Below are 25,721 nucleotides of genomic sequence, written 5' to 3' on the forward strand. Positions count from 1 at the left end.
AGAAGGAAATGGCTACGCACTCCAGTATTCTCGCCTGTGTTGAATTAAAAAAATAGTCACAGTCTGAAAGTTGAGAGTCATGTTTCATTTGGCCAAAATTTTTAGGACTTAAGGCTGGGAGGAAGCATCTCAAGTAGCCCTGAGAGAACTGCTTGGAGGAGGTGGGGTGGGGGAGTGGTAGAAGTTTGCAATAAAGTGCAGGCAGTCTGAACATCAAAAGTATTTTTGTGAATTAAAGAAAACATATCCCACGTTAAAAAATTTGGTATTTAAAAAAAAAAATTGGTATTTTTCTATGTTTGGGAAGATGCAAGAGTCTGGGCTCACTGAAACCATTGCTTTCATATGCATCTTAGCTATCCTGAGGCCAGTATTCTGTGTTTTTTCATATACCGAGTACCTCAGTGCTCACTGTAGGGCCTGGCTGCAGCCTGATGGCTGCCAGATGGTGCAGGTCTTCTCCTGTAGTGCCCTGGAGGGCTGGAATCGCTGATGACTGTGACATCCTTGTTCACTGATGTGGCAGGAAACACTCCATTTCTCACATGGGAAATCCCATGGACAGAAGAACCTGGTGGGCTACCGTGCATGGAGTTGCAAGAGTCGAACACAACTTAGCAGCTGCTGCTGCTGCTAAGTCGCTTCAGTCGTGTCCAACTCTGTGCACATAGACAGTAGCCAACCAGGTTCCCCCATCCCTGGGATTCTCCAGGCAAGAGTAGTGGAGTGGGCTGCCATTTCCTTTTCCAATGCATGAAAGTGAAAAGTGAAAGTGAAATTGCTCAGTCGTGTCCGACTCTTAGCGACCCCATGGACTGCAGCCTATCAGGCTCTGCCACCCATGGGATTTTCCAGGCAAGAGTACTAGAGTGGGGTGCCATTGCCTTCTCCTCATTTGAGTTTCCAGTTTATGCTGCTCATCCATAGATCACACATTGCATAACAAGGCTATAAGGAATATGCAACAAAGTAGAGAAAAGATTCCAGTTCCAGTTCCAGTTCAGTCGCTCAGTAGTGTCCGACTCTTAACCTAATTTTAATTAAGATGAAAAAAATCAGTTTAGGAGGCTCTTTTCTCTTTGGAATAATGGGTTCTTCAGATATTGAAGGAAAGCTGTAACAGAAAAATGCACATAGATACATTTTCCCTACAATTTCAGGGCACCAAATTAATATGCACTTGGAGGTCCTAGCTTCAGCTACTATGAATGTAAAGTCTAGTAGGAAAAAAATGTGTACAGCTGGATGAATAATTTCATATAATTGCATTTTGTTGCTATATTCTCATAGTCTCAGAGTCTTTGGAGGAAAAAGACAAATATTAATTTAAATTAAATAGTCACTGGACTGTTCAGAGTATATTTAAAATATAAATATATATTCAGTGCTTTTCCCCAAAAACAGTTGAAAACTAAAAGAGAAAACAGAAAGTTGATGAAACCAATGCTAAGTTAAAGATACATCAGAGCTTTCCTCACCCATCAGTCTCAAGTAAGTTCCAAGATACAGATAAAGATGATAATGCAACTCATTGGTCTCAGTAATTGTATTATGATTACTAAGTTCTAGATCTTTCCTGTGCACCAGTTACTGTTCTAAGTGTTCTTTTAAGTGTTTGACATTAAACTGAAGACATCACATATGATTTAATTATCCTCATCAGCACCCTAGATGGAAAATATTCTTTGCTTTATTTTACAGATTAGAAGATGATGCAGGACTTTATAACTGGCACCAGGTGGTGCCAGTTATAAAGAACCCACCTGTCAATGAGGGAGACATACGAGATATGGATTTGATCCCTGCATCGGGAAGATCCCCTAGAGGAGGGCATGGCAAACCACTCCAATATTCTTGCCTGAAAATCTGATGGACAGAGTAGCCTGGTGGGTTACAGTTCTTGGGATTGCAAAGACTTATTTTCCTAACCTGGTAAACTTCAAATGAGTTAATTTATAAGCAGCTAAAAAAAAAAAAAAACTATATTATAGAGTTGCCTAAGACCCAATTTTACCCTGGTCCACTGAAGCAACTTGGCAGGTTCATATGAATTAAGTAATTCCAAATTCTTAGGTGAAGGGGCACAGTGTAGATAGAATAAAAGAGCCAAACCCCAGTCCCTGAAATCTGTGAATATATTACTTTTCATTGGAAGGACTGATGCTGAAGCTGAAGCTCCAATACTTTGGCCACTTGATGCAAAGAGCCGACTCATTAGTAAAGACCCTGATGCTGGGAAAGATTGAAGGTGGGAGGAGAAGGGGACGACAGAAGATGAGATGGTTGGATGGCATCACCAACTCAATGGGCATGAGTTTGAGTAAACTCTGGGAGTTGGTGAGGGACAGGGAGGCCTGGCATGCTGCAGTCCATGGGGTCGCAAAGAGTTGGACATGACTGAGCAACTGAACTGATAATACTTTTCATGGAAAAGGGACTTTGCTAATATGGTTAAATTAAAAATCTTGAGATGGGAATGTTATCTACTGGACCCAATGTATTCACAGGGGTCTTCATAAGAGGGAGACGGGAGTATCAGAAAGAGAGAAATGTGACTCCGGGAGCAGAGGTCACAGCGACATGTGCCATAAGTCAAGGAATGCAGGCAGCATATAGAAGTTGGGAAAGACATGGAAATGGATTCTCCCCTACAGCTTCTGTAAGAAACTCAGTCCTGCAGATGACTTTAGACAGCTGACCTTCAGAACTCTCAGACAATAAATCTGTTTTTGTGGCACCAATGGTAAAGAACCTGCCTGCAAATGCAGGAGATGTAAGAGTCACAGGTTCAACCCATGGGTTGGGAAGATCCCCTGCAGGAGGATACAGCACATCACTCCAGTATTCTTGCCTAGATAATCTCATGGACAGAGGAGCCTGGTGGGCTATGGTCCATAGGGTCACAAAGAGTTGGACATGACTGAAACAACTTAGCACAACACTATTTGTGATCATTTTTTATAGTAGCGATAGAACACTAATATGTACTCCCAAGTCATAGGATTTCCAATTTGCTACACACCATTTAATATTGCAACTAGGGTAAAATCAAGTCTTGGGCAGCTCTATAATATAGTTTATTTTAGCTGCTTATACATTAACTCACTTGAAGTTTACCAGGTTAGGAGAATAAGACTTTGAGGAACTAATTGGTCTGCCCTTGGTGATATAATTTCGCAGCAGATTCAGTTTTGTTTATAATTTTTAAAAAACTTGAAACAATATGTCTTTCACTAAGGACTGATTACATAAATTATGGTATGTTCATACAATGGAATACTCTCTACCTATCAAAAATGGTAACATGGATTTATGCCAGTTAACATTAATGACTTCCCTGGTGGTCCAGTGCTTAATATTCTGTGCTTCCAATGCAGAGGGTACAGATTGAATCCATGGTTGGCGGGCGGGGAGGAACTAAGATCCCTGTATGTCATGCAATGCAGCCAAAATTTTAAAAAATAGTTTATCACGTTTAATTAGATAAGGACAGTAGCTTAGATGTAGATTTCACTTTCTAAAACCTTTTTGTATAATCTAAACTTTTTTGCAATGTTTGAGTATTACTTTAATAATCAAAGAAAACTAACAAATAAAATATTTCTCCTTTGGAAAAAAAATATAAGAATACCATGGACCTATGTATTTTTTAAGGTGAAATGACATTTTTTCATATTCTACTGATAAGAATGAAAATTGTTTTAGAAAATAATCTATTAGTATATCTTCAAAGACTAAAATGATCATATATTTTGACTAAATAACTCCGTTCTTGGATATATCTACTAGGGAAATAATTCAAAGTTTAGAAAATATTTTTCATAAATGCAGTAAAATGTGTATGGATCTATTTTAACAATAATAGTATAGGAAAGATTTAGTGAACTCTTACACATTCACAAAATGAAATCATCCAGAGCAGCTTTCAATATTGATTATCAACATTGTATAATAACTGGGAAGTGTACTTTTTATGTTAACTATCTTTGATGGGAAAAAACTGTAAATTATATGACCTCAACTATGTAAAAATATGTATTGGTAAAACAATAGGAGAAAAGTCTATATAAAAATGTTCACAGAAGTTATCCCAGAATAGTGAGATTAGAGTAACTTTTTCTTCTTTTTTCACCTTCTGTATTTTTCAGGATTTTTTCAAGTTAAGTTTTTGGTTTTGTTATTTTTACAATGTAGTCGTCCTATCTTTGGGGCCCAGGAGAAAGAAGAGGAAAACAAATTAGTTTTACTTACTTCATCTCTGTCATTAATTGTTACTTTGCACACTATTCTTCAATTCATAGTAACAAAGATTTAACTTTGTAACTCCATACTTTAGAATTCACTTAAATCTCATTTTATTGTTGCTGCTGGGGCTGCTAAATCACTTCAGTCATGTCCGACTCTGTGCGACCCCATAGACTGCAGCCCACCAGGCTCCACCGTCCCTGGGATTCTCCAGGCAAGAACACTGGAGTGGGTTGCCATTTCCTTCTCCAATACATGAAAGTGAAAAGTGAAAGTAAAGTTGCTCGGTCCTGTCCGACTCTTTGCGACCCCATGGACTGCAGCCTACCAGGCTCCTCCGCCAATGGGATTTTCCAGGCAAGAGTACTGGAGTGGGGTGCCATTATTGTTGTTTAGTGGCTAAATCCTATGGCCCATAACCCGCCAGGCTCCTCTGTAGTTGAGATTCTCCAGGCAAGAATTCTGGAGTTGGTTACCATTTCCTTCTCCTGGATCAGGGGATCTTCCTGACCCAGGGATTGAACCTCCATCTCTTGCATTGGCAGGTGGATTCTTTACCACTGAAGCCACTAGCGAAGCCTGAATCTTATTCAGTTCAGTTCATTTCAGTCACGTCTGACTCTTTGCAACCCATGAACTGCAGCACGCCAGGCGTCCCTGTCCATCACCAACTCCCGGAGTTCACCCAAACTCACGTCCATCGAGTCGGTGATGCCATCCAGCCATCTCATCCTCTGTTGTCCCCTTCTCCTCCTGCCCCCAATCCCTCCCAGCATCAGAGTCTTTTCCAATGAGTCAACTCTTCGCATCAAGTGGCCAAAGTACCTTGCGTCTATCACCAGTCACATCCACAACTGGGTATTGTAACTCCTTCATTCTTTCTGGAGTTATTTCTCCACTGATCTCCAGTAGCATATTGGGCACCTACTGACCTGGGGAGTTCCTCTTTCAGTATCCTATCATTTTGCCTTTTCATACTGTTCATGGGGTTCTCAAGGCAAGAATACTCAAGTGGTTTGCCATTCCCTTCTCCAGTGGACCACATTTTGTCCGACCTCTCCACCATGACCCGCCCGTCTTGGGTGGCCCCACACGGCATGGGTTAGTTTCATCGAGTTAGACAAGGCTGTGGTCCTAGTGTGATTAGATTGACTAGTTTTCTGTGAGTATGGTTTCAGTGTGTCTGCCCTCTGATGCCCATAGTCTGTTATTAAAGAGATAAATTAATTTAGCTTGTATCTATATTAACTTAGTATCCTTTGATTTCCTGCCATTCCACCACAGTTGTTCCGAGAACCTTCCTGGATACCAAAATCTGCAAATGACTAAGTCCTTTAGAGAAGATGACTTGGTACACTGGGTCCTTAGTATCCACGGATGTTTAATCAGCAGATTGACTGTAATGGCAACATTCATGACAGAGAACAAGGGAAGCAACAAAAGGCAGCTGCTGTGGCAAGGGTACAGCCTTCCGCCCTTACCTTTGCTGCCAACTGCATGAAAGACCTTGCACACACACCTCTAGTCTCTGTGAGACTCAGCTCTTTTGTATGTAAATAGGATAACTATGCTTGCCCTAACAACTTTTCAAGGTTTCACTGAAAATCTAATTGAGTGAACAACACTCTGAAACCCATAAAATGCAATATGAAAACATAATATATAAATACAAATATAAAAATATAAAATAGGCTCTGTTACAATCCAGGAATAGAGTTCTCAGTGAAATAATGTTTCTGTTGTATTTGGAAAGCTTCAAAGTGCTTTATTTTGCAACAGAATATATATATTTTTTATAGTAAGGATAGGAAAACATTTATCCCATAGATGCTTTTGGAAGGTATCAATTATTACATATTAGGTTTTCACTAACAATTATTAGATATTTACTAACAATGCTTAGACTCATCATGCTAGTATTAAACAGAGACCAAAATCATCTTTCTTCATTAGTTATATTAATTTAAACAGCATTTAAGTAAGATGAAAAAATGATAACATTTGTAATAGAAGAATACTAAGAATCTCATAGTATTCACAGGAAGATCCCCTGGAGAAGGAAATGGCAACCCACTCCAGCACTCTTGCCTGGAAAATTCCATGGACGGAGGAGTCTGGTAGGTTACTGTCCACGGGGTTGCAAAGAGACAGACACAACGTGAGCAACTTCACTTTCTTTTCTCTTTGTCATAGTATTCAAGGTACATTACTTCTTTCAGCCAAATTTCATCTTATTTTTCTGTTACAATTTAGACAGCACAGTAGAAATTAAGTCTACTTCAACCCACTCCGGTGTTCTTGCCTGGAGAATCCCAGGGACGGGGGAGCCTGGTGGGCTGCCGTCTATGGGGTCGCACAGAGTCAGACATGACTGAAGCGACTTAGCAGCAGTAGCAGCAGCATAAGTTAAATCCTACTTTGTAAGGCAGCACTTCATTTTAGCGTTTAGATTTGGATGTCACAATATTTTTTTTGTTTTAATAAAATTTAACAGCTTGATAGTAAGTAGAGTTAAATTTAATTGTGTTTTATCTTGGGCAGGTGAATTACATTCCTTTTTTTCAAAGAAATACAGTATTTCACTTAATAAACCTGTTAAAAGTATGAAACTCAAACATTCTTAATGTCTTTATGACTTTTAACTACATTAAAAGTCTGTAAGGAAATATAATTTATACAAGAAAATGCTCACAATGTTTTATTTTTATCATTATATTTCCTGGCACCTTAAAAACGTTATCATTTCAAGCATGCTGTGAATTTAATAACCATCTTCTACAAAAGAAAACACTATTGTAATTCTTTTTCAAGATACATTTTGTTAACCTAAAAAACACTATAAGAATGGCAATGATTCAATTGTGCACTCCCAAACTGAAATAATTATTTTTAATTAACAAAGGATATAAATATGAGGCAGAGAAGCATAAAATTATTTTTTATAATTCCAAAGCCAATCATAGCTGCAAAGATAACTTCATGCTGATTTCTTTAATGTGGCTCATGTCTCAGCATCATCCACTCCCTAGTACTCATGGATCCACACTGCTTCCAATATTGTCTCACTTTGAATGCTGCTGCTGCTGCTGCTAAGTCACTTCAGTCGTGCCCGACTCTGTGCGACCCCATAGACGGCAGCCCAGCAGGTTTCCCCATCCCTGGGATTCTCCAGGCAAGAACACTGGAGTGGGTTGCCATTTCCTTCTCCAATGCATGAAAGGGAAAAGTGAAAGTGAAGTCGCTCAGTCGTGTCTGACTCTTAGCAACCCCATGGACTGCAGCCTACCAGGCTCCTCCATCCATGGGATTTTCCAGGCAAAAGTACTGGAGTGGGTTGCCATTGCCTTCTCCACTTTGAATGCTACCTTGGTACCAATAGAAAAAAATTGGAGAACACTTTCCCTGTACTGATGAGGGTAGCCCTTCCCATCCTTTTTCACTTCTATAGAAATTCCTCAACCAGTTATGTGATCTGAGTGCAGAAAGCAGTGAATGCCTTCCATCACTGTGCATCAGAATCTCCTAGGGGGTCTTTTAAAGATGCATTTGCCAAGGCCAAATCCTATTCTGATCCATAATGTTTAGGCATGAGCTTGGGAATGTGAATTTTCATTACATGTGGTATTAGTATGCTGCTAAGTTGCTTCAGTCATGTCCAACTCTGTGTGACCCCATAGATGGCAGCCCACCAGGCTCCTCTGTCCCTGGGATTCTCCAGGCAAGGATACTGGAGTGGGTTGCCATTTCCTTCTCCAATTAGTATGCTAGGGTTGCCATAATAAAATACCACAGACTGGGTGGCTTAAATAACAGAAATTCATTTTCTGTCAGTTCTGGAGGCTAGAAGCCTAAGATTGAGGTGTCAGCAGGGTTGGTTCCTCCTGAGGCCGTCTTCTTAACTTGCAGATGCCTGCCTTCTGGCTGTGTCCTCATATGGTTCTTCCTCTGTGCGCACACACCCCTGGTGTGTCTATGTGTATCCAAATTTCCTCCTTTCCTAAGGATACCATTCAGACTGGAATAGGTCACACTCTAAAAGCTTCATTTGAACACATTATTGACTGGGGGAAGTTTTGCAGAAACTAACCTCTGTGGCCAGCAGTTTGTTATGTAAGTGAATATTGAAACATGCCAGTCAAAAATGTTTGTGTTACAAAGACACAATACGACTCTGGTCAATCAGTTATTAACTTAGTCACCTCTTTTAAGGTCCTACGTCCAAATACAGTCAGATTCTGAGGTACTAGAAATTAGGGCATGAATTTGGGGACAACAGAGGTCAGCTCATAACGTATGCCCCAGTGTTCCAGATACAGGTGAGTCAAGGTTCATACCTCGGCAAACACCAATTTAGGCTGTAGGTCACCTGAATGTGCACACTCACCTCAGTCATTCAGCTTTATGAGACTTACTATGTGACCTCTTTCAGGAGGGTCTTGCTACTTCATTCCTAAAGAAACGTGTCATTTGGTTTCCATTCTTACTGTCCATCATGCTACATAAAATAGCATCTCCCGCCCATCCTGTCAATCCCTGTCTCCTCTGTTCTTTTCGTCACACTTATCATCACTGACATTCCTCACTAGAATGTAAGCTCCGTTTTATTTTGCTCACCACTGTACTCTCCCTCCCCACCCCATGGGTAGAACAGTGACCCAGGAAGATGAGAGTGTGCTGCAGGTGATCTTGTGCTCCTTCTTTCAAGTAAAAAGCAAGGTCTCCTGCTGAGAAGGAGCTAAGGAGGTGGTAAGGCAGGAGGCCTGAGAAGAATTAAGATTTGAAGATCCCTATGGAGAATGGGCAGAGAAGGCGATGGCACCCCCACTCCAGTACTCTTGCCTGGAAAATCCCATGGACGGAGGAGCCTAGTGGGCTGCAGTCCATGGAGTCGCTAGGAGTTGGACACGACTGAGCGACTTCACTTTCACTTTTTACTTTCATGCATTGGAGAAGGAAGTGGCAACCCACTCCAGTGTTCTTGCCTGGAGAATCCCAGGGACGGGGATACCTGCTGGGCTGCTGTCTATGGGGTCGCTGAGTCGGACACGACCGAAGCGACTTAGCAGCAGCAGCAGCAGCATGGAGAATGGGAGAGGAAGATTAGAGTGGATTCAGGAAGAGCTGGCTAGGCTGGCCTCAATTCAGCATATATGGGGAGCCCATTTATGTTACCAATACATTCTATTGTATGATCTCCAGCAGTTCTCACAGCTACAGAGGAGCAGAGGGCAAAATGGTTATTTTGATTTCTCAATGATTACCATCGCTCCTTGGCAAAACATTCAAGGCCCTTTACCATATGTTCCCATTTACATTACCTGTTAACTTCTCAGTTATACCAAGTTTCCTTTTCTTCCTCAAATACTCTTACCTCCTGTCTTTTTTAGTGCTTTCCCTTTGAATTCTCAAACTTTCCCTGGCTAACTTTTGGTTGGCCTTTAATGATCCAGCTCAAATATTCTATTTTGAAAATGCTCCCCAGGCACCTCAAGTATTAGCCATAGTGCTAAGATCATTCCTCTTTTAGAGCACACTGTCTTCAGAATACAGAACGAGTTTCCAGATGCAGTTGTCATTTACTGTGTGATCTTGAGTAAGATATTTAACATTTTTGTTCTTCAGTTTCCTCATCTGTATTATGAACACAATGATAAGCCCCTATTTTAGAGAACTTTGAAATGGTGAAAAGATATATCAATAAATGGTGCTATTATTGTAATTATTTGCATGTCTTCCTCTCTTGAAAGTTCTTTAAAAGCAGGAATTGTCATTCATGTTAATTTTTAAAATTCCTAACATTTGACCCAGTGCCTGGCACACTGTAGACGTTCCAGAGTTGTGGAATAAATTAATGATCAATGGAATTAAAGGCATAGTTGAAATTGCTAACAGGGTATACACATTTTTTCCTAAATTAGAATTACAGCAAAGAAAGAGCAAGGCTAGGGAATGCACACAATAAATTATGCAGGGAAAAGAAGTCAGCTTTGGTAAAAACAGATTGCTTCTTCAGGTAAATAAGGTTCACACGGAAACATTACACTGACAGCTAAAACAGACATGGACATTGTTTCATGTAACTTTCAGTCAGAGCCAATACATAACAATGAGCGCATTTACAGTTTCAGACTTTTTGTCTAACTCTCTCAATAGAATAAACTTTGAGATCAGTTTCCTATTTATCTTCGAATCTCCATCACCCAGCAGTGTTTAATACACAGCAAGAGCTCAATACGGAAAGGTTTAGAAAATTAATCACGTGCCACAGAAAGAAGCGAAACCACCAGTAGGTCCAGTCAAACTAAACACTTAATTACATTTTCAGAGTTACTTTCCGTAACACAAGCAGCGGAGAATTCACTCCCGCTAGAGGAGCAAGCTCCTCTTCCCAAGCTCCTGGGATCCTCACCCACAATCGGTTGGGATACACGAGAGAAATACATGACATAAATTTTCTTCGGATTTGAGAGATTCAACAACCTAGCCTGGTAAAGCATCCGCAAGCTTAACTACATTACGTAACTTAAGCTTCCTCCACTTCCTTGAGGGCTCACACCCAAACCTATTTAACTAGCTTGGTGCGTGTAGGGGCAAGGCCCCGCCCCAGATTCTAAACTAGCCAATCCAAACTGCTAGAATCGGCAGCGCGGTGTCTTCTGGGATCCGTAGGCTTCCGAGGTTAGGCTTCCCGAGCGGCCGAGCTTATTTCCGGCGGCCATCGGGCTCCAAAGGCCCGCCCTCTTTCTGGGGGCGGACCCCGGAGCAAACCAAGGGGCGTGGTTTCGCCCCACCCCTACGTGGCCCGATAGGGTGCTGGTGGTGCAGGCCGGTGATTCCCACGTGGTGCAGAGACTAGAGGTTGCCGGTTCGGGTCCTTCTTGACTTCCTCGGCCTGTGAGCTCTCTGCCTGCAGAGATGCCGAAGATCAAATCAGCGGCTAGCGGCCGCCGCCGCGAGCGGCAACAACAACGCGGGCAGCTGAAGAGCGCCGGAGGTGGGGACAGCCGCGAGAGAGCTGGGATCCCTTGGGTTGGGACTTCCGGTAGGACCGAGCCGGGACAAGGTCGGAGTTCTGGCGGGGACAGTGATGCCGGGCGGCCCAGCGCTCCGAGAGCGCGGGAGTCCCGGGTTTCCCCGAGCGACGAGCGGAGGCCCCGCGCGCCGCCTCTGACTTTCTTTCACGGAAGGGGTGGACTTAAAAGTCTGTCATCCAGGCTCCTTAGCGTGACGTTTGGCGCCCCTAGCTGGCGCAGTTATCGTCCCCTAGCTATCCTGTTTTCTTCTCTGGGACGGTCTAATGTTTTTAGTTGGGAAATTAAAGCTATTTCATGTTTTATTGCAGGACTCATGTTCAACACGGGGATTGGGCAGCATATTTTGAAAAATCCTCTAATTGTTAACAGCATTATCGATAAGGTGGGTTTGGAAGAGGAGAGGGAGAGAGTTACTGGGTTATTGATTTTAATTTTAGGGATATCTAAGCACAGAAAAGATTCCTGACACAAAATAGATGCTGTATAAATACTTGTTGAATGAATTGAAGAATTGTGTAGGATTCGCAAGTTCTCTTCAATATGATTTGCTTTATTCTGTGAGTCTCGGGTTCTAACTCCAAATTCGTTTATCTTTCTGTAGATTATTTACTTCTTAGCTTGACACTTCTACCTGTTCAATTCCAGATTCTTCTTCTATTACCAGTCAGTTTTTCTAGGCAGCATCTATTACTGTTAGTTTTTGTTTACTACAAACCCTAAAAATATATCTAAACAGACACCTTTGGAAGTTTGTTCCCCAGAGAAACCTGTATGTTATAAGCCAATGCCACATGTAAACTCTTCAGAGTATTCTTCCTGTATGGGTTATTGATGTTTTCCTATTGTTCTGTATGATTGGGAGCTAGGACATGAAACAATAGGTGGTGCAGATTACTTTCATGGTTGCAAAGGAAATATTCTGGCGCCGTAGAAAGGACATTACCAGGGTGAGAGATGTCAACTTAAGTGTCGTATGCAAAATGAGAGTTGGCCTAGCTTTTTAACCTTTTTGACTCATGAATTCCTTTGTGCATCTGATGAAAGTTACGGACTCAGAATACTCCAGCTATGTGCATACATATACTTTTTTTTTTTTTGCCACATGTTGAGGGTTGTGGGATCTTAGATCCCACACTAAGTATCTAACCCCCGCCCCCTGCAGAGGAAGCATGGAGTCCTAACCACTGGACTGACATTAATTTTTGTGTACAATTTCTGGATCCTTCTGCACCCTTGAAACCATACATGGATGTGGAATTGAGAAATACTAGTACAACATGCTATGGTTCATCATTTTGGTCCTTCCTTTTTGAACCTAGTGATAATAGTGTTGGTAACAAGGTGCTGTTGGAATCATTTCAAAGATAGGAAGGAGAATGCCACTCTTAGAACTGCTGTCTGCTGTTCCTACTTCTCTGACTCCTATTACCCCAAGTTAGGAGGACTATTCAATTTCCACTTGCGCCTAACGTTAATGAGATACTTTTTTTAAACATAGGTCATGAAGTAATCTCCTAAAAATGGGAGTCAGAATAAGATCTCCTAACTGTGCACTTTTGAGTGAAGATATTCTGATGTAAATTAAATTCTGTGTTCAGATGTGCCTGTAAAGCTAAAGTAGCTGTGCTTGCTTGTAGGCTGCCTTACGACCAACTGATGTGGTGCTGGAGGTTGGACCTGGAACTGGCAATATGACTGTAAAGTTGCTGGAAAAGGCAAAAAAGGTAAAGAGAGGATTTAGTGTTTGGTATCAGGCATCATGTGAGTAAGCTCAGGTGGTTTACAAGTATAAATCTGTTTTAATGAATTGCTGTTATTTTAACAGTAACTCTTGCTCCTTTGCTAGAAACTTTATCTTATAAAATATGAGCAAATTGGGTGAAGTGAGTCAAAAGGTACCAATTTCCAGGATAAAATAAATATGTCTGGGGATGTAATGGACATCATCATGACTGTAGTTAACAACACTGTAGTATACTTGAAGGTTGGCTAAGAGTAAAGTCTCATGACAAAAAAAATTGTAATTATGTGGTCATGAATGTTATATATATCAAATCATTGTATTGTATACCTGAAACTAATATAATGTTTTATGTCAATTGTCTCAATTTTTTAAAATGGATTAAAAGAAAAAAATATGGGTATATCAATCAGGAAAACAAACGACATTGGCTACTTCAATACAGGGAATTGGTTACATGGTTGTTAGAGGACCAAGAGAATAAAACACTGAGGTTAACCCAAGAGTTGAACTACAAAGAGCAGCTACCACCTCTCGGCTCAGGGGAACAAAGCAAGGGGACTGGAGTTATTGGACTTAGAACTCGGGAGGAGATCCAGCACAGGCCTCTGAGACTAGTGTCACCTGGCTGCTGCTGGCGCCTTCTTTGTCTCTTCGTGGATCCAGTTCCAGTGACATCGGATCATTGCTGTGTCTTCTGGTGGATGTAGGCAACAAAAAACTTATCTGAAGAGAGTTCAGTGAAGAGACCATTGACAAGATGTGGGAATGTTAAGGGAACCAGTAAACAGTTAGTGAAAAACCTAGGGATTATCAACAGCAGGAAACAGTTACCATCGAGCAACCTCAAGGGACAAGAGGAGGGAAATGTGTTACTGGAGCCCAGAAAGAGCAGGGACAGGGACCACTCATAGCCAAACACGGCCGCTGCCAGAACTTGTGCGAGGCAGGCGCAGGCATTAGGAAGTTCTCAACCCCACCCCTTGGATCCAGTAATGCCTTCCATTAGCCTGGCCCAACAAGAAGTCAAAGGGCGAGGGAGCTGGACTGTATTACCCTACAGGCACAGCAAAGCTGGAGAATGGATCTGGGAGCTAAACAGACTAAACCTCACATATATCTGCTTTGTAGACAGAGTCTTTCTGGAAGTCAGCAAAACCTCAGCTTATACTGAAATAAAATTTCAGCCTACCTGGTATCCCTTTTCATTTACTTGAGAAATTATGCTATCTGCTCTGGATCTTAGTAGGTGAGAGAAGTGATCTACTCATTCCACAGCAGTTGCTTTGTATGCTTCTAAAGAACATTTACTGCAAAGACATATTGTGTATTTTTTTTCATCATCACTTGAATTACAAAGCATGGAGCCATATGAGCACAGTAATCCTGTGAAGTATTTGGATAGAACGGTCATGTAGTCTGGTTGCTTACTTTTCTGGGTGATGTTTTTTGTTGTTCCTTTAACCCCCTTGCCGCATTTTGTAAAATCATCTCTTCATTAAATTCTCTTCAGGTAAGTTCTTTAAAATATACTGGTAGAGTACAATTGAAGAATAATGATGGTGGAATTGGGAAAAGAATTTTAATTCATTTAAATAATGTAAGTTCCTATTGAGTTAACAGGAAAAGATTTATTCTCCATAATTAACCTACAAAAAATTTTTTTTTAATTTAGGTAATTGCTTGTGAACTTGACCCAAGGCTAGTAGCTGAACTTCACAAAAGAGTTCAGGGCACGTGAGTATACATAATAGAATTAAAGTACATTTCAATCTTGTGAAATGATGTTCTTTTTAATTGCTTTTTTTTTTTATCATCAGGCCTCTGGCCAGCAAACTTCAAGTAATGGTGGGTGATGTGTTAAAAGCAGATCTGCCATTCTTTGATGCTTGTGTGGCAAATTTGCCTTATCAGGTATGTTTTCCAAATGTAGGAACATTATATTTACTAAATGGTTCTCTGGTGGGTCTTTCCCAGAAATAACCAGTTAATTCTTTTCCAGATCTCTTCTCCTTTTGTCTTCAAGCTGTTGCTGCACCGACCTTTTTTCAGGTTTGTGACAAGAAGACTAAAGTTACTGCCAAATCTTAGAAAAATTACAGTTTAGGCCATGAACACAGATAGCCAAAGGTTAAGGTTAACTCAGTTGAAAGACTACTGGAGAATCTGTTTTGTAGAAAGTATCAGTTTGTGTGCTGCTCTCTCTGTCTCACATTCTTTAGCAGTTGCTAGTTACCTGGGAGAGGTGTGGGCTGAGTCGTGCTTCTGACACCAGATGGCCTTTCCATATTTTCTTAGGCTTCTGTTGTTAGCCCAGGTCAAACTTCTTATGTCTAGATTCTGAAGTGTCCTGCTAACTGGTTTCTAGTACACTCTATAGCAGTGATTTTCAAATTGCAGGTCAAAAACTCCTTAGTAGTTATAAAATATATTTAATGAGCCATGACTGTCACTTTGTTTTTAAATGACATGGAATGGAATATATCAGGGCATTCATTTCATGTCATCCAGGTGATTATACTTTCGTGAAACTTTTGTTGACCTGAAATACTCTCTCATCTGATCATTGAGGGCTTACGTTCACAAGGGGTTAGAGCTACAACCATTATACAATGAAAAACAAAGGTAGGTGGGTCATTCTGTGGGAATAAGGCTCAGGCTGAAACTGTTCTCCTCCCTTCTGGCCAGCTGATTGTTATTAACCACAGCTACTGATTTACTGCTTCCCACCTAAGAAAAATCACTGAAGTTAAAGTACATTTATAGTTGAAAATGACCTTTCTCTTTTTATTCCTTTCTGCTGTCTTTTCAGATGTGCCGTGCTAATGTTTCAAAGAGAATTTGCTCTCCGACTGGTCGCAAAACCTGGAGATAAGTTATACTGCAGACTGTCGATTAACACACAGCTGTTAGCACGTGTGGACCATCTAATGAAAGTAAGTGACTGCTGTTGAAATGATGGGGCTTAACTCATCACTGGGCATCTAGCTGTGCCTTCTGTGAAGAGCATGTATGATTACTATTTTTTTAAAAAAAATTATTTTTGGCTGCAGCGAGTCTTCGTTGTTTGTGCGGGCTTTCTCTAGTCGTGACGAGCAGGGGCTGCTCTTTATCGAGGTGCACAGGCTTCTCATTGCAGTGGCCTCTCGTTGCTGAGCGTGAGCTCTAGGCGTGTGGGCTTCAGTAGTCGCAGCATGCCAGCTCAGTAGCTGTGGCTTGCGGGTTTAGTTGCTCCTTGGCACGTGGAATCTTTCCGGACCAGGGATTGAAGCAGTGTCCCCTGCGTTGGCACTTATCCAGTGCATCACCAGGGAAGTCCTGATTACTATTTAAAGTTGTTTTTGAGAGGACTACTAAACATTTTCTGATTAACAGGTTGGAAAGAATAATTTCAGACCACCACCCAAGGTGGAATCCAGTGTCGTAAGGATAGAACCCAAGAATCCACCACCACCTATCAATTTTCAGGTGAGGTTAAAATAGGGTCATTCAATAAAAGGAAAAAAAGTCCAAGGTGGAAGATGTGTGTCTGTAGCAGCGGAAGAATGAGTCAACCTAAATGTCTAAATAGGAGAATATTAATTATAATACATCCTGTGATGGAGTACTTAGAATTTTTTGACACAACACAGTTGTTGAAGACCTCAGAAGAGCATGGAAAATGTTTGCAAAAGATAAAAAGACAAGAATACCATTGCAGTTTGCTGAAGATTATATCTACAGAAAACATATATCTATTTGAATAAGACATGGGAAACAGGATAAAATGAAAATAGTTGTGTTAAAGTAATAGTATGGGTATGGCACCCCACCGCAGTGCTCTTGCCTGGAAAATCCCATGGACAGAGGAGCCTGGTGCGCTGCAGTCCACGGGGTCACCAAGAGTCAGACACGACTGAGTGACTTCACTTTCACTTTTCACTTTCATGCACTGGAGAAGGAAATGGCAACCCACTCCAGTGTTCTTGCCTGTAGAGTCCCGGGGACGGGGAGCCTGGTGGGCTGCCGTCTATGGGGTTGCACAGGGTTGGACACGACTGAAGTGACTTAGCAGCAGCAGCAACACTGTTTAATCAGAATTCTAATTTTTGCCGTTTAAAAAGAGAAGAAAGCCACATGACTTGATGTAAAACCTCACTGCAATCACATTGGATAAAAACATGCTTATGTGGTCAGTAGCTGGTGGCGGTGGTGTGGTTGTCAGCTATTCCAAGGTTTAGCTAGGTGTATTACACAGGCTGTATTCTAAATCACGTCTGTTTTGAGTCATGTTCTTTTGAAAACAATACTTAGAGTTAAATAAATGCAATGTTCTTTGTTCCAATGTGGCACAAATGTTTTCTATTTTTAAAATTGAGGGTATAATAGTCAATGAGGTGCACAAAACTGTGAAAAATATAGATCTTACTTTTGTATATATGAACCAGACACATCAAGATATAGAACATTTTTATCACTTCAGAAGGCTTTTAGTTTTATATAGTAAGATAAAATTGTGCCTACTAGGTTATCAGTGGGGCTTAATATTTTCTAAGAAAATACCATCTACTGTTTCAGGAATGGGATGGCCTCGTAAGGATCACCTTTGTTAGGAAAAACAAGACACTGTCTGCTGCATTTAAGTAAGTATTTTACTAATTTATGATATATGAGGGATCAATGCTTCAGATACTGTGCTAAGCGCTAAAATTTGGTCATTTTCCTGAACAGTATTACCCTAAAGCATACACATGATCCATGTCCAGACACACTTTTAATTTTGTACTTTGGGAGGCAGGAGATTTTAATGAAGAAAAGTTCCTGGATTTGGGAATTAGATCGGGTTTGTTTTTTTGAGAAATGGGAAAAACCCAAAAACTATACCCCACATCTGCTTTTCCTTGGAAAATGGACCCCTTCCACACTTTTGAAAGATTCATGGCATTTAACTTGGAAAAATATAATAGCAATTTGGAACCCAAGGTAAAAAAAATGGTGAAAGCCACAATGAAAAAACTAATTTTTGAGATGATGTTTTTTTGTAATCTAAAACTTCCTTAAGATGTGTATTAGGTTTAAATATTAGGAGTTGTGATTATTTCAGAAGTTTAAATATTCAACCTTTTTTAGTTCTTTAATTTTACCATGTGGAACATAGGCTTAATCTTATAGTAAAGGAAATTTATATTTATAATCTGTTTGGAATAATAGTGACATCATTTCTTTATAGGTCAAGTGCAGTCCAACAGCTATTGGAAAAAAACTACAGAATTCACTGTTCGGTCCATAATATTGTAAGCACAAAATGTTGTTGTTTCAATAATTTGTTGTGTTTTAAAATGTCCATTTCCTACTGCTTCATATATTACAAAACTCTTAATTCTGAACATTTCATAGGACCCTTAAAAGATTGTATGTCATAGGTCAGTGCTGCTGTATACTTTGTAGAATGAGCAGCCTTGAATACTCTGTCCTTTTTTACTGACAGTTCTTTCTTTTGGCTATAAAAAGATTCAGTTGAGTCATAATTTTCTCCCAAATTTTAACCATGTATAACTTACTCAGCTTAAAGGTATTTGCTAGCTTTTGAATTGGGGCCATCCCTTCTTGCTTGTTGCTCATATAGAAATTACAAATTTAAAGTTACCATTTTCTCAGTGCCTTTTTTTTAATGCCCAGAAATTGAAATAATTAGAATAAAGTAAGGCATAAATGGCAAGTTCTGGTTGTGAACCTCATGTCTCCTACCATTATCTGTGCAACATTTTCTTGAGTTGTGTGAACACACAGACATCTATATATGACTGTGATGTTTGATAATTTTTTAGTTTTCCAATCTAAACAGAGTAGCAGATAAAAGCAAATTTTCTTTTTTTCATTCAGCTCTTACGTGGTTTAATGTACCGGTAGCATAGCTACCTCCATTTTATGAATACAGTCTCTGAACTACCTACATAGGAAATACTAAATTGGATTAAGAAGTTTTTGGATGGAAGATGTGAAGTGTGAAGCATTCTCAAGGGTTAGAGAAGATATCTCAAGGGTTAGAGAGGCTATCTTTGAGAAAAACTAGCTAGCTAATGAAATTTGTGCCAAGAAAATGTTAATTTTCAAAGATATTAACAATTGCTGTAAAATCTAGTTTACAGCTTTAATTATGTTATGAAGTACTTTGCGAAGCCTGAAACGTAACTATTTCAGAATTTCTAAGAAGAAAAAGGGCAGTATACACGATGAGTACTTGGTATGTGCTGAACATCAACCACTTAATGAATTAAGAGATGCAAGTCTTATCGACACAGATAGACTTTCCAAAACTATCAGGAAGAGATTAGGTGATTGTTTATGACTTAACTGAAAAAAAAAAAAAAGAGTCAAGGTGACTTCATTAAAGATATGTTGTTCATTTATTCTGCATCTTGTATTGATAGATAATACCAGAAGATTTCAGCATAGCAGATAAAATACAGCAAATCCTAACCAGCACAGGTTTTAGTGACAAGCGGGCCCGTTCCATGGACATAGATGATTTCATCAGGTAACTACATTTTCCTTTTACTACATGTTTACATTTCTTTACTGTGACACCTTCATATTTAGAGATTTAAAGGCTTTTAAGCGGTTATAAGGTGCTACCTGGGAGTTATTGCATAGCACTTCCATGGCATGGAATAGTATTTGGTGTAGAAGATGGAGGCTAGTTAGCTGCAGCAGAATGCATTTTCTTAAGAACAGTACATGAAGAACAGTCCAAGCCTGGAGATAACCTCTGTGACAGTGTGAGTTATGGTGTGTGTGCTTCTCCCTTCCAGCCCCCTCCCCCAACTCCCATTCATAGTCTTAATAGTTTGTCTCTTCAAAGTAGCCGTTCAGGTAGAAGAATCACAATACATATAGTTGGAACTTCTTTACTGAGAATAGCTTTTAAGTATGAAATAATATTAGTTACAATCATATCTGGTTATCATTTCTAACTGGTTCAGTAACTTATTTCATGGACTGAGACAAGTTCTATACACCCGAAGTAAGAAAGAAAGAATGGTGTCATAAGTAACTGGGCAATATAGAGCAAAATTTGTTTTCCTTCGATTAAGCAAGTAAATCTTACAAAAGCAGAGTAAGGTGTCAAATAGTCAGATAATAATTGACCTGCATTCATTGTTTTTAATCACTAACACTTTGATTTCCTAACTAAAAAACCATAAATTTTTGTCTCTTTAACCAATTCATTTTTAAAGCTTCCATGATCTAGAGGCTGAAAAAAAGAGGGTAGATTGATATAAAAGTCACTGGTTTACTTTTTTATGCTGGAAACACAGTTGTATGTAACTGAGACAAATGACACTTATATTTTATTGGCAGGCGAGCAGTACTACTGTCTTCATTAGATGTTAATGCCAGGAATTGAACATTATCCATAAGTAACATCTTTAGATACCTTAACCCATCCTGTCGGTTCTTATGGGCCATCCTGAAAATAATCTCAGGCAGGTCTAAATAGAAATATTTCATCTTATTTTCCTTCATTCTTATTAATTTTCTGCAAGATTACTAAACATGCAGCTTACTAAAACAGTGATCTGATAAGTACATAGGTATCCAGAGAGAAGTAAGTATTTGAGTCTGAATAACTGAGCTCAGAGAGCAAGAAAGGACACACGAGATTAGCCATTCATCTCTCTCCTGTCTCTAATTCCAAACAGCTTTGCATTCACTACCAGGTTGAAATGGAACAAGTACCAATGTGCTCTTAGGCCAGGGTTAGTGTAGGTCTAAGATTATTTTAGTTAAATTCATCATGCCTTAAGACATACAGGCTACGACAGGAGAGGCACCAAAATGAGGTGGCTTTAACCAATATATCTCTCATAAACTTAATTGAAGAATAGTTTCTTTACTGACATCTTAGGAGTATTTGTGTTTTAGAACTCATGGTACAGGGACTGTGTACGCGTTGTTACTTACTACAAACTAGCATTTGAATACCATCCCACTTGGTTTCTTTTTTTCAGATTGCTACATGGATTCAATGCAGAAGGTATCCATTTTTCTTAGGTATCTGGAAAAGAGAAGTTTTTCAAGCTCAAGGAAAAAAAGTGGAATTATATGTTCTTAATAGTTTGAGAAAATGAACTATGCTTGGACACTATGTGCCTGACTGCTTTTGATGGACTACAACTGTCACCATTTAGTTCTCTGAATTTTTAAGAAAGTAAGTCAGTTCTAAGTGTCCAAGGTTTCTTTGTTTTTTGCTCTTGTTTGTTTATTTTGGTTTAATATATAATACAAGGCAGGGTGATAATAATCTTCAAGAGCCGCAGATACGCACAACTTTACACTTCAAGTTATTTCTAACAGTGTATAAAGATGGTACCCTTTTATTTTCTGTGTTATATATTATTGTGAGAACCTCTTTTAGGCTTTAACTCTTTAGGCCTTTGTCCTTCAAGTCATAAAAAAGTTGAAATGTTTAATTTAGTCACATATCCCCCATACCATTTCTTCTTGTTATTCATGTGTACAGTAAAGCAGTTGTCTTAAAACGTTATTTTGCGTCTCGAATTCTGTTTTCCCGTACAGTTTCTGTCACTGCCTATCCCTCTAGCAATCCTGTAGTGTTAACAGGCTGCATCAGGGTTTTAGGTAAGCCCGAGCCTGCTACTGCCACTGCATGGTACCAGGCATATATTACTTCTAGGCATTCCTTGTAAATGAGCATCTCATAAATTTGTATGAATTTTCATACAAAAAATTCATAGACTTAAAATTTCAAAGAGTTTTATAAATCAAAACTGACTTTAAAGTTAAAATCTCTGCTCTTCAATTTCAAAACCAACCAACCCAACCAGCCATTCTGCCACAACCACAGGTTCCCAGTATTCATGACTTCTGGGTAATTAAAAATTTCAATAGATGTCATAAATAAGTCTAAATTAGCTACAGTGTTTAAATCATTATCAACATTATATTCAATATTGTAAATGCCCTTTAACAAAGAATTATAGTAGCTATTTTATTTATATAAGGAAATTAATTAAAATATTTTCAGTGACATTTGGTTTTCTTTATACCTAGTTTAATAGAAGGAATGTCTCCAGATTACTTTAACAGGGGTCCATACAGCGAGTGAACCTAGAAGGAAAGCTAGGTTGTTTGCCTAAACAGATTTTTTAGAAATCTGGCCTCAAAGTTATATATTAAAACATTCCTATATAACTAAAATAATGTATATTTTTAGTTAATTTTAAATAATTATTAATAGGGATATCAGTTTTCAAGTCTGAGAAAGGAAAGAACATTTAATCCAGATCCAAAAAATGTAAGTCATTCTTTAGACAACAACTGCATAAAGCCACTTTTGTACATAAATACTACATAAGCTTAAGAGCAGGTTTTTTTAAAATCACACAAAACTACTTAGCAAAGTTTACTTGTACCATCTCTATCTTTAAAGATTTAATTCAGCTTTCCCTCTTATTTCTCTGTCCTATGAATTGCTTGCTGAGTTTTAGTCCCTTTTATAACCTTTAGATTTCCCTATCTGTAAAACAGAAAGAATGGATTATACTACCAAGATCCTTTCTGGTACTAATGTTTAATATACTTTGAATGCTATTCAGAATGAAGCCTTTATAGTATAAGGCAGTGTATTTCAATTTCAGGAGACCTTCCACATACACAGTACCCTTTTAATTTAATAAATTAAGACTAGTCTGTTGTGCTTAAAATGAGTAAATTCATGTATCTTTATGCCCTTTGAAGGTTGGTTAGGCTCAGAAACTACATTTTTAAAAAGCCTCTGTAAGGTTAATACTAACAGTTCTCCATTCTTCCTCTTTTCCTTGAAATAAACACAAGTAGAACATATCTCACAGCTGCAAGAAAACCTGAGTTCCTTCCAAAACAAAGGTGATTGTATTGAAGTAAATTGTCTCTAAAACTCATTACACAGATTTAATTTATTAATAATAAGCACACTGTGAAAAATCTACATTTGTACTAGATTTCAAGTTTACAGAGGAGCTTTTCACCATGGTGTTAGGATTTCCCATAACTACCCTTTGAATTCTATGGACAGTGAAGTAGGGAGTCTGGCTCATATGACTCTCTGTTCATAGCTTCCCTTTAGCCCACAGGAATGAGCTGGTAGTTCCCTAGAGTAAATCAAAACAAGATATCCCTGGGAGACTTTTTGTTAATGTACTCCTTAGACACTATCCTGGGAACCGGGGGAAAACTCCTAGAGAGAGATATAAATCTTCTAACAAAATATTTACATGAAAAGTGGCCAGTTTTCTTCCGTGGAATAGCAATCTGTAAAAATAAATGCCACCATTTAAAAAGTAGCATGCCCTAGATGAACTGATTGGTGAGAATTTGGTAGTTCTCGCCAAATAGTGGTGAAACATCAAACATTAGGTAATGGGTGGAGCTTGCATTAGATCTGCCTTTTATGGCAAAGTCAACTCTTTTTTAGCTTAAATTCTTTTTCAACATAAGTTATGTACTGTCTACACTTGACTTAAACCTAACAGTTCTATTATGGACTACTTTCAATGTACATGTACATATTCATGCATCAGAAGCCAATTTCCTTTAACTGTACCATTTAAAAAGTACATTTTGGGGTGCTAATGGACACTTCAACTTAAGTAATGGTATTGGTAAAGATCAAATTGCACTATTAGTCTTGTTAATACCACACTGGAACACACACTGCGTATATATGTATTATCCTAAGATAAAACTCTTTTCAGAATTTCATTACTTTTTATTATACACCAACTAGTTTATATTTTAGTTCTTTACAAAGAAAATGCTAAGAAAATTATAACCACATGTTATATGGTTTTAAAATCATAATTCCAGATTTTTTACATATAAGATGGAATGCTCCAGCAGCTATGTCCACTGTCACAGACTTTAGTTCCATTCAATGATATGGCACATCCTGCAAAATTAACTAGTCACACACACAAAAATGTCTCAATTACAGTAAAAATGTACACACAATAAAGGTAATTTACAATGACAAATAAGGAATGTAATTTATCTTGGCTGTGCTTCAGAAATTTAGGGTCAATAGCCTTAGTCAAGGCACAAAGCAGGAAGAGGTGAGCACAGCTGTTTCTAGAAGTGGGCAAGGTATGTACAATCACTGATGAGGTATGCATGCACGCAAAGGATTTAAAACTGCTCAGTCTTGCTAAGAAAACTGAACTGAGTTAAAAGGAAATGCTGTGGCTTCCCCTTACTATTCACCTCTGGATCAAGTCCACAATCTTACTTCATCATATAGAAAATAAAATTGGCAAGGATCTCCAAAAGTAACTCACTATCTGGGTAAATGAAACAAAATGCTTCACTATTCCCAAATCTTGGTTGTGCCTCCTGACTAGAAGCATCTTGTAGACAAAAGAGTGTTTCACAAAATTGAAATGTCATTCAGGTGAAGGGACAAGACATTTTCCACAGACACTTAAGATTTCAAACTTTCAAATGGCCCTTACAGCTGAATGATTGTTATGTTACAGTAGCGAGGGTTCTGGGGATCCTTTAGCAGCAAATGCTGATTTAAAGGGCACGGGGTCTCTTCGGGTTGATTTGCTTGCTGGCCTGTTCTTCTTCTTGCAGAGCTGCACGAAAAGATTTCACTTTATCTTGGAAAAAGAAAAGAAGAAAGTAAGTTTTGCATTACATGTGATACAGTACATAATTTTATGCATCCTATCAAGTCATCTCTTACAATGTCAACTCAGGGTTTTTCCTTTTGTTCTTTGTGGTCCAGAAACTCAGAACTAAATAGTGCTCAGGTACAGCAACAGATTCATTCTGAGAAATGCTTGTGGGGTTTTTTTGTTGTTGTTGTTCTCTTCACAACAGATTTCTGTTCTATTTGGCCTATTTTACAGTGTTCAATTTTAATTTCTTTGAATTCCTTTTTACAGTATAAAAAGGAATGTATGTAAAATAGTTATTCTCAGAATATTAGAAAATGTCTGCTTTCAATTCCTATTTTACCTTTTAAGCTATGAAATTTTAAGTGCACATGAATTTTTAAGACATGTTACTTTCTCCTTATCGGGGATTACAAAAGGTACGATGAAGAAGGGAGATTACAGAATATACATTTCTTGGTCTTAACAGTTCTGTCTTACTGTCTGTTCTATCATGTACTGATTCAGAGTCACATAAGAGTAAGAAATAGGTAAGTAAAAACTGGAAGAGGCAAGTAACTGTAAGCTGTGTGAAGATGAGAAACCTTTCTACAGCAGTGGTTCTCGACTGGGGGTGCTTTCTGCTCCCCTCCCAGGGACACTGGTACCATCTACAGACACTTTTGATTGTCATCCTGGGGTGGCGCTACTGCCACCCAGTCAGTGGAGACCAGGACAGCTGTAAGCCCTGCACAACGCACAGGAGATGGCGCCTTCCAGCAGCTTCCTAACTGAAAATGTGTTAATAGTGCGGATTATGGCTTTCAAAAAAAAGAGAAAGACACAGTGTTGGAATCTCAATTTCTTTCCCCTCTTCCTAAGTACAGTGATGTTGAAAAAGTTGATTTTTTCTGAAATTTAGAAAGGAATATAAGGACTTCTGGATCTGATGCCTGCCACAGCTCTCAAATTTATATTAATATCAAAATTATATTTGGTCAATTTTTTTTCCTAAGGACTGAATTATACAATTTTTAGGTAGTAATTTCTTCAAAGTTTGGATAT

The 25,721-nt window shown here is 39.0% G+C and overlaps 2 protein-coding genes across 8 annotated transcripts in view; one reads left to right on the forward strand and one right to left on the reverse strand.

The window, feature by feature from the left end:
* Positions 1-10,994: 10,994 nt before the first annotated feature.
* DIMT1 (DIM1 dimethyladenosine transferase 1 homolog) lies at positions 10,995-21,547 on the forward strand. 4 transcript variants are annotated; one of them, XM_027520448.1, is made up of 12 exons: positions 10,995-11,239; positions 11,588-11,661; positions 12,917-13,003; positions 14,696-14,757; positions 14,841-14,934; positions 15,023-15,072; positions 15,833-15,956; positions 16,396-16,488; positions 17,578-17,642; positions 18,230-18,293; positions 19,431-19,537; positions 21,012-21,547. In XM_027520448.1, the coding sequence occupies exons 1-12, from the start codon at positions 11,161-11,163 to the stop codon at positions 21,052-21,054; spliced, it is 942 nt and encodes a 313-aa protein (XP_027376249.1). In that variant the 5' UTR covers positions 10,995-11,160; the 3' UTR covers positions 21,055-21,547. The 4 variants fall into 4 exon arrangements, with proteins under 4 accessions (XP_027376249.1, XP_027376251.1, XP_027376250.1 ...); XM_027520450.1 differs by having other exon boundaries at positions 11,001-11,239; positions 15,023-15,066; positions 15,826-15,956; XM_027520449.1 differs by lacking the exon at positions 11,588-11,661 and having other exon boundaries at positions 11,152-11,239.
* KIF2A (kinesin family member 2A) overlaps positions 19,388-25,721 on the reverse strand; it is a 71,668-nt gene continuing 65,334 nt past the window's right edge. For 2 of the 4 annotated variants that reach the window (XM_027520446.1, XM_027520447.1), the window contains exon 20: positions 22,271-24,659. In XM_027520446.1, the coding sequence (XP_027376247.1) occupies positions 24,574-24,659 (86 nt within the window). In that variant the 3' untranslated portion in view covers positions 22,271-24,573. Of the gene's footprint in view, positions 24,660-25,721 lie in introns of all 4 variants that reach the window. The other 2 variants (XM_027520443.1, XM_027520444.1) reach the window with 2 other exon arrangements.

This window comes from Bos indicus x Bos taurus, chromosome 20 (genome assembly GCF_003369695.1).
Source record: "Bos indicus x Bos taurus breed Angus x Brahman F1 hybrid chromosome 20, Bos_hybrid_MaternalHap_v2.0, whole genome shotgun sequence".
NCBI lineage: Eukaryota > Metazoa > Chordata > Mammalia > Artiodactyla > Bovidae > Bos > Bos indicus x Bos taurus.

Excerpts from the sequence above, each read along its gene's own strand:
- DIMT1 (XM_027520448.1), top strand. The coding sequence starts at position 11,161 with ATGCCGAAGATCAAATCAGCGGCTAGCGGCCGCCGCCGCGAGCGGCAA. Across the intron at positions 11,662-12,916 it reads TTAACAGCATTATCGATAAG|GCTGCCTTACGACCAACTGA; the intron begins GTGGGTTTGGAA and ends GCTTGCTTGTAG. Across the intron at positions 16,489-17,577 it reads CACCACCTATCAATTTTCAG|GAATGGGATGGCCTCGTAAG; the intron begins GTGAGGTTAAAA and ends CTACTGTTTCAG.